Here is an 8,911-nt window from a genome sequence, read left to right as displayed (position 1 = left end):
GGGGGGGGGGGCGGGGAGGAGGAGGGGAGTGGTGGGGGCTGGAGATCTCCTTTCTCTGGCTCAAAGAAGCCTTTAGAATTTTCTCTCCTATTTTCCCCTCCCTGGCCAGGGACAAGGTGCATTTCCCCTTGAGGAGGATTAGGTTTTTAGGGAAAGTCTGGAGGAGCTGTGGCCTTCTGCCTTCAGCCTGGTTTAAACCCCCAAGTCAAGGAAGCACAAAAAGTCCAGACAATAGTGCTGTAACCCAGGGAAGAACATACAGATTAACATGTCAACACCTGTGCTGCAGTGCTGGGGACACCTGTCTTGGTCAAGCCCCACACCAAGTCCTGTCAAGTCCTGCTGAATATCTCTAGGCTCCATCCCCTGCCTTCATTCAGGCCACCATCATCTCTCACCTGGATTTCTGCACAGCCTCTAAACTGGTCTCCCTTTCTCATAGTCATAGCCCGAGGACTCTCTAAAATGCCTTTTTGACCATGGCCCTCTCTGGGCATCAAATGTATTTTTTTGGGGGGTGTCAAATATTTTAATGAGTCTTCCATCTCCTTCTCCAGACAGATGGTGACATCACCTATTTCTTACCTTCCACACTACAGCCTCATCTCTTACTACCAGTCCCTACTCCCACTACCAACTTTTTCTTCATCTTTAGCAAGCTGGCTGTAAGTTGTTAAACACACCAGTCATTCAGCAAATATTTCTTGAACATGTACTGTGTGCTGGGCCCTAGGGTTACAGCAGTGAACAGACAAAGCTCCCACTATGCTTGACTCTAGGCCCTTGAACATGTTGTTCACTGTTCCTACATTATCTCCCTTTACTTTCTTTGGCCAACTACTCATCTTTCAAGACCCCAGTTTAGCCATGACTCCTCTCTGATGCTGTCCCTGACACCCGTAGTCACTTAGTTGCTTCCTCCTGCGGGTTCCTATATAGTCCTCTAAGTGTTGGCACAATTGTTAGCCCTCCCAAGGCATTGTTATCCAGCCCCATGGCTTTAAATTCCACCCAGATTTATACCTCCAGTGCAGACTCTCCATCTGCCTACTTGCAATATAAACTCAGCTGTCTAATAGGCATCTCAAGATTGCCACCCGCACAAATCTGTTCCTTTCATCTCAGGAATTCGCTCCACCATCCATCCAGCCACCCAAACTAAAAACCAAAGCACTGTGCTTGACTTCTCTCTCGTCCTGGGCCCATGTCCACTCCATTAGTACACCCTGTCAGCTCCACTCCTAAAATATATCTCCAATCTTGTTTGCTCTCGTCTCTGCTGCTACCACGTTAATTCAAATCATCATTGATTTCCTGTCTGGAATACTGCAACAGGCGCCTGACCGTCCATCCTACATACAGCAGCCAGAGTGATCTTATAAAATCTTAATTCAGATTATGTCGTTCTCGCTTAAAACCCTCCAGTGGTTTCCTATTGCACTTAGAATTCAATCCAGTTCTGCAAGGCCCGGGATGGTCCACTCTTTCCCACTTATCTCCTCCTCCCTCCGTTCTTCCCAGTAGCCTGGCCTCCCTTCTAGTCTACAAATGCACTGATCCTTCCCTGCCTCATGGTTTGTGCACTTGCTATTCCCTCCTCCTGCGGTGCTTTTCCCAGCATTTTGCTCATTCTTCAAGTCTCAGCTGAAATGAGAAGCCATTCTGGACCACCCTTTCTAAAATGGCTTGTCCCACAGTAGCTCTAATTCAACTTTAGAGAACTTATCATAACCTATAATTATCTTGTTTATTTGAGGATTATTTGTCTCCCGCCATTAGAATGTAAACTCCCAGAGTAGGGATCTTGCCCATATGGTTCACTGCTGTATCCCCCCAAAAAGGCCCAGGCCTTGCATGTAGTGGGTAGTCAGTAAATATTTGTGAAAATGCTTGTTTATTCATCCTCGATCACAGGCATCACCCTGCATTAGAATCTACTATTTACGTGTCTGTTTCCCTAACAATGTATGAATTCATACATTGCTCTGTGTTTCTGGTACATAGTAGGTTGTCAGCGAATGTTTGTGGAATGGATGGAAGAAAGTAAAAGGAGCAATCAATGAAAGGAAAAGAAATCAGGAGAGTGGAGTTGAGGAACCCAAGGGAATAAAGTTGAAATCAAGGCCAGAGAAGTGAAGTGAATAATCTGGCTCGTACCAGGCACAGACCTGGTATGGAAGGGATGTGGGCCAGAGCTCTTGGTCACAATCAAGGTGTGAACCTGAATGTCCCGGGTGACTTTTTCTAACATCTTCTTCATTCATCTGCCCTCATGTCTCCTTGCAGGAAGGACATTTCCCAAGAAGGGCCAGACGTGTGTGGTGCACTACACAGGTAGGCCTCGCTCCCTTAACCTTCATCAGACCTGCCCCTTCCGAGGTAGGTCTCTCCTCTGCTACTCCTCTCCAGAGATATCTGCTCCCCCAGATCAGGCCCAAAGCCCAAGACAGCCAAGTCTCCCTTGAACCCAGCTATCCCCCACCTCTCCCAGCCAGCCTTGTGGGAATGAGAAAAAGGGCTTACAAGGTTAACCCCTTCCCACTTGTATCAGCAAGAATCATCAGTGGTGCCAGCCTCTAATGAGCAAGCCCCTCCATTAATTCCTCTTCCCTGTTGTGGGCAGGGTGGAGCGCGGGCCCTCCTGGTTCTGTCTGGTATTTGGAAATCCCTTCTTACAGCTCTGAGAGCCCTTTCCCTCCCTGTAGGATCCCTTTTCATCCTCCAGTATTATTAAAGAAGAGGAGGTGGCTTCCTCAGAATTTCCTTTCTGTTTTCAGACACAGACTATTCCATTCAACCTACTATCAAGCACCTACTGTGCGCAAGATGCTGTGCTGGGCACTGGGGGCACAGAGATGAAAAGGGAGCATTCCTACCTTCTTTGGGGCAGCGGGGACTTGGGGCGGGCAGACAAGTCACCCAGAGGCTCTGGTGCAGTGAGGGGTGGGACAACAGCAGTGCTCTGGGAGCCGGAGGAGGGCCCCGCATCTCTGCTGATCCTCTTGGATGGTCTGTGTTGGAAGGCCAGGTGGGCTGAGGAATATTCTAGATGGAGTTCCTGAGGCCTGCTGGCAGGAAGATCACGAGCAGGTGTTTTTCTCAAAGCGGGGTGAGTGCTCTGCCTTGTGACCTGCTTCCCAATGTGGCAAACCTGGTCACAGCCACTTAGCAGACAGCGAGGCCAGTTTAATTCCTAGGACATATTGAGATGGGGCCATTTTTAGCAGTTTGGGCCAGTGTGAAGTGCCAGGTTAATTCTAGGCAGACGGTGTGGGTATTTCTCAACTGCTGTGTTGCCGTCGCTGACGTCATTGGGCTGGTGCTGTGTTTTATCTCCTGGTGATGTGGCCTAATTACCTTGAGTCTTCTGGGGCCTCTGACCTGTGTAATTGATTTATCTGTTCTACATGCTGCAGACAGATCTGTACTTATCAAGTTACTGAAACCACAATATCCTTTTGCAAAGACTTTTCACAATCTGTACAAAGAAGAGGCAACGTGCATTAAACACTGACACCAGCCATGAATGGCTCTGCCTCATCAAACACAACAGGAGACTGTATGGGATGTTTTGGTGAACTTCTTTATTAAACATAAATACAGCAGAGAACATAAATCTAAGATGTACAGCTCCATGACATTTTTCAAAGTGACTGTGCTCAGGTAACCAACTCCCAGATTAACATACACATTTCCAGCATCCCCAGGAGTTTCCCTCTTGCCTCCTCCCAGTCATTACGCCTTCCTAAAGGTAACCAGTGCTCTGCCTTTTGTCCCCATGGATTGGTTTTTGCCTGTTTTTGAATGTCATATAAATGGAATCACAGGATATTTTTGTTTGGCTTATTTCCCTCAATACTATGTCTGTGAGATTTATCCAGAGTGGTTCGTTCTTTGTTATTCCTGTACAGTTCATCGTATGAATATACTACGATGTATCCTTTCTAAAGTTGATGAGCATTTGGGTTGTTTATAGTTTTGGGTCATCATGAATAGTGTTGCTTTGAACAGTCTTGTAGATGTCTTTTGGTGAACATCTATACGCATTTCAGCTGGTATGTGCCGGAAGTGGAACTGCTAGGGCACAGGGTTATAGCTGCTCAGCTTTGGCATGCACTGCAAATAGCTTACCAAAGCAGTTGTGCCAGTTTCCACATCCACCAGCAATGTATGAGAGTTCCAGTTCTCCTGCTTCCTCACCAACGCTGGTATTATCAGGTTTGGTTTTGTTTGGGGCCCACTCTGGGTGCCCAGTGCTATCTCATTGTGGTTTTGACTTGCATTGCCCTGATGACTGATGAAGTTGAGTAGCTTTTCATGTGCTCATTGGCCATTTGGACATCCTCGTTAGTCCAAATTTTGCCCATTAAAAAAAAATTAGGTTGTCTGTCTTTTTTCTTTTGATGTAGAGATTCTTTATGTATCCTTGATATGCGTGTTTTGTTGGTTGTGTCTATTTCAAACATCTCCCATGCTATGCCTTGCCTTTTTACTCTCTTATCGGCATATTTTGAACAGAAGGTCTTCATTTTCGTTTACATATCAATCTTTTCCTTTATAGTTGGTACTCTTTTGCATTCAGTTCAGAAACCTTTGTCTATCCCTAGGTTATGAAGATACTCTTCTATTATCTCGTAGAAGCTTTATTATTTTATCTTTCATATTTAGGTCTATGATTCATCGGCAATTGATTTTTGTGTGTGGGTGAGGTAGGGGGTCAATGTTCATTTTTTTCCCCATATGGATTTCCAGTTGATCCCAGCAACATTAATCAAAAAAGTCATCCTTTATCCTCTGTATTGCAGTGGCACCTTGGTCAAATCCAGTATATACATGTGGGTGTTCCTGGATTGCATAGTTTTGGCTGAACGTGTAGCAGTACATAACTGTGTATGAACTGAAGTAGATTAAGTCATATAAAACCTAAAGAAATTGGGGAACGAGAAAGTCAGTCTTTAAATGGAGCATGTTAATGTGTATGTGTGCATATCCACACATGTAGTTGTCCAAGTATGTGTCTATGCGAATGCATGTGGATCTATGTACCTAAATGTTTCCTTAGCATCTGTTTGGCCATTGGGGTTTTTCTTTGGAGGGTGTGTGCATAAGTACTTGTGAGTATGCATGAGGATCTCTGTGTATCTGAATGTCCCAGCAGCCGGTATGTATGCATGAGTTTGTATATGATGTCCTTAGTTTCCATATGTATAGCCAAGGGTTTCCTCCTTTGCCTGATTTAGTACCCAGGGCAAGAGCCCAATTTATTCTACCTGGAAAATAGGTGATGACTGCCCACTGTGTACATTTAAGTTGTAGGAATTAGGAAGAGGAATCATAGATGCCCAGACACTGGCCCAGACTTCCCATGTTACACATGGCAAGTCCATGAGAAAGGAAGCGATTTGCTTAACTTCACACAAGGAGCTAGTGCCAGAGTGAAAGCGGAATCTAGTCTCTGGACTTGCAGGGCAGGTTTTTCTTTGGTCCCCAATTGCCTTTCGTTGGGTCCGGAGGCTGCAGGAAGGAGTCAGAACAGCATCACTTACAGAAAGTCTGATCTTCGTCAGTCACCAATAAGAAAAACAGGAAAGCAGTTCTTGGCCCTCAGGCGGCTGGACTGAGATGACATGTGTACATCAGGGATGACCAGGCATCTACAGCTGGAGGGATGCCCCAGACGGAAGAGAGCATCTGGGGTGTTCCAGGCTCAAACAGCCCTGTTCATATGGGTCTGGAGGCCGCCACTGACTGAGTCACCTTCCACTGTTTGCTGTGACCTTTGGGTTTTGCATGTTGGGGGAACCTTGGGAAAACCAGGTGAGGACTCAGCCTGAGGCGGAAATGCCTGGGAAAACATCTTCAGGATGAGGAAGTGGTCTCAAAGTAGTTGTAAAATGCAGAGGTATTTGAGAAAGGTGTGACCAGGACAGGGGGAAAGGGCAGGAAGGGGAGAACAGAAAGAGGGTTGGTTACCAGCCAGATCTTGAGGCGTCTGTATGCCATGTAGGCACTTGGATTTTGCCATGGGGAGCTATTGAAGTGTTTTATAAGCAAGGGATAATATCAGCTGTGTGTTAAAAAATAAAAAATCATTCTGGGTCACTGTGGAGAATGGAGTAGAGGATTAAGAGTGGAGCAAAAAATGTTAGAGGTTGTTCTTGGACACAAGTGAGACATCATGGTGACAGGGTGAGGCCCCAGGGTGGTGGTAATAGAAATGGAGAAAACAGATGATTCCAAAGATACATAAGACTTGGTGATAAGCTCTGTGTGGGGTAAGACAAAGGGAAGAGTCCAGGATTCTTGTCTGGGCAATAGGACAGATGGGAAAGATGGCAAGAGGAGGTTTGTGCAAAATAGGAATTCCATCTTAGACATTTGAACCAGAACTGGGAGTTGACTCGACCACAGCTCTTTTCCACTTTATTCTTGCTTTCCTAGGAATGCTCCAAAATGGGAAGAAATTTGATTCATCCAGAGACAGAAACAAACCTTTCAAGTTCAGAATTGGCAAACAGGAAGTCATCAAGGGTTTTGAAGAGGGCACAGCCCAGGTAGGATGAGGATCCTGGTTAAGGGCACTTTGAGGCATCGGGCGTTGGGCGTCTGGGCTGGGCACTCTGCCCTCAACCCTGTCACAGGCCACTTCGGCTTTGACTCTGCTGCCAGGGCATGGCAATGCCATCTAGTTTCAGTCCTGGCTTTGTGTCCCCACCCTTTGTGTTGCCAGCATGACTCCTTTGCGTCACTGGGGGTTCTCATCCCAAGCTTGCTTAGAATTAGCTGGGAGGCCTGTGAGCTACCAGCTATCCAGGACTGAGGCAGCAGAAGGGTTGCAGTGGGGTGGGCCAAGGTATTGCTGTTTTTTAACTTAAAAAGATAAATTTAGACTTGCATAAATATTGCAGAAATAGAGTTCCCATATGCTCTTTACCCAGCTCCCCCAAATGTTAACATTTGACATAATCATGATCAAAACCAGGACATTAACATTGATACTATACTATTAACCAATCCAGATTTTTGAGTCAGCTATTCAGCATTTAAAAATCTATTTTCTCAAATTTCACGTTGTTTCACCAATGCCCAGTCAGTTCTTGATGAGCAGTCATGCGTCCTGGTTCGAGCTCTCCTCCATGGTCTGTGGTCACGATGCTCCACGCGAGTAGCTCTCTTAGCCATCTCCACCTGGCTGTGGCCTCTACCCTCTAAACCGCTGATGAACTGTTTATGTCACCTACTTGATTGTGCACGTGCTCTTTATATGCCCTCTATAAGCCTCTTTAGAAGAGAGTGAGGAACAATTATGGACAAATAGAAATGTCTGGGTTATACAACAATAACCAGCAGTGTTTGTGGATGAATGAATTTGAGACTACTTTGTGGAAGTCACTGTCCCAGTCACGTTCCTGCTATTCTGAGGCAGAATCTGCATGTGTTACAACTCTTAGCACAATTTCAATGTGCTCTGTATAAGAAATGCATCTCAGATCTTCAGTTACCATGAGGATGGTGTGGGAAAATGCCATAGTTACCTTACTTTTTTCTTTTAAATCAAGCTGGGTCCTCTTTCTCCTCTCCCCATCTGCCCCCATCCCTGCTAGATGAGCTTGGGGCAGAGGGCGAAGCTGACCTGCACCCCCGATGTGGCGTACGGAGCCACAGGCCACCCCGGTGTCATCCCTCCCAATGCCACCCTCATCTTTGACGTGGAGCTGCTCAACTTAGAGTGAAGGCAGGAAGGAGCTCGAGGTGGCCGGAGAAGGCTGTTGCCCGCCACTGGGATGGCTCCTCCTGCTTGGGGCTCTTGATCAGTGTGCTCACCTCACTGCCCCATGGCATAACCCATTCTCTCTGCCCAAGTTGCTCTGTATGTGTTCGTCACTGTTCACGCGTATCTTTGCTTAAGGACACTTCAGTTGCAGATTGAAACATTTTAGGTTGTGCATTTTGCGTGATGCATGTAGTAGGCATTCCTCAACAGAGAACACAGGTTTCTCGTTTGCACAATCTACACTGCCTTACCCTCACCTAAGCCAGACACACAAGGTGCTCGGACATGAAACATACATGGTGTGCACAGAGGAACTTGAGCCAGTTACCTTTGCTGTCACTTTCTCTCTTAGAAATTGTTGGCTGCTGACTTACAAGATGTCCTCTTTGGAAATGACATGATGTAAAATAAAGGCTCTGTGCTTGACCAAGTCCTGTCCATCCTTATTGTAGGTAGGAAGGGCTTGAAGGGCCACATAAGCCAGTTGCTCTATGGGGAAAAAGAGTGGAAAGGAGCCTTCCAAGTAGCCAGAAGAGCAATAATAAATATAATAGCTACAATGTATTGTACATGCTGGGCCTTGTTCTATAGATTTTTAAATAAAATGACCACCAATCCTTTAAGCAGCTCTATAAGGTAGGTATTACTTACCACTCATCTCACAAACTCAGAATTCTCCTCTAAATAATTAAAGGAATATACTGTGTTCAAATCCTGCAGCTTAGCAATAACATGTGGGACCTGAGCACTTGGTGATCTTGCGAACTCTAGCTGTTTGGACTTACAGGGACCTGCTCTCCTGCCCTGAATGGAAAAGCCTGTGTGTCTGAATAAATGAAAGTGTATGCAGGCCTGGGAGCCACATACTCACTCACATTGGGAGGTTACTTTTGAAAAGAGTGTGTAATTCTGAGCTTGTTTTCTGAGCTGCTTCGTTTCATCTGGATTTGCTCTAACTTACATTGGGGAATTACTTCTGAGAAGCAAGTATGATTCTGACCTTGTTTCTACTGCTTAATTTCAATGACATTTACAGTAAATCATGGGAATTCCCAGTTAGGTTTTAAAATCAACCCACTTATTGGTGTGGGTTGTGTGTTCATCAGAGGAGCCCAGGACAATGTGGCTAAGAGACTT

At 45.8% G+C, this 8,911-nt stretch overlaps 1 protein-coding gene across 3 annotated transcripts in view; it reads left to right on the top strand.

Moving 5' to 3' along the window:
- The window catches only part of FKBP1B (FKBP prolyl isomerase 1B), a 9,571-nt gene extending 1,370 nt beyond the window's left edge, over positions 1-8,201 (top strand). The window contains exons 2-4 of one of the 3 annotated variants that reach the window (XM_019650387.1): positions 2,287-2,334; positions 6,442-6,554; positions 7,605-8,201. In XM_019650387.1, coding sequence (XP_019505932.1) covers positions 2,287-2,334; positions 6,442-6,554; positions 7,605-7,733 — 290 coding nt within the window. In that variant the 3' untranslated portion in view covers positions 7,734-8,201. Of the gene's footprint in view, positions 1-2,225; positions 2,335-6,441; positions 6,555-7,559 lie in introns of those variants that run through there. The other 2 variants (XM_019650308.1, XM_019650237.1) reach the window with 2 other exon arrangements.
- Positions 8,202-8,911: the final 710 nt, after the last annotated feature.

This window comes from Hipposideros armiger, unplaced genomic scaffold (assembly GCF_001890085.2).
Source record: "Hipposideros armiger isolate ML-2016 unplaced genomic scaffold, ASM189008v1 scaffold_0, whole genome shotgun sequence".
NCBI classification, from domain to species: domain Eukaryota; kingdom Metazoa; phylum Chordata; class Mammalia; order Chiroptera; family Hipposideridae; genus Hipposideros; species Hipposideros armiger.
The sequence above is the reverse complement of the archived record's forward strand: the minus strand, read 5'-3'. Positions and strand labels throughout refer to the sequence as shown.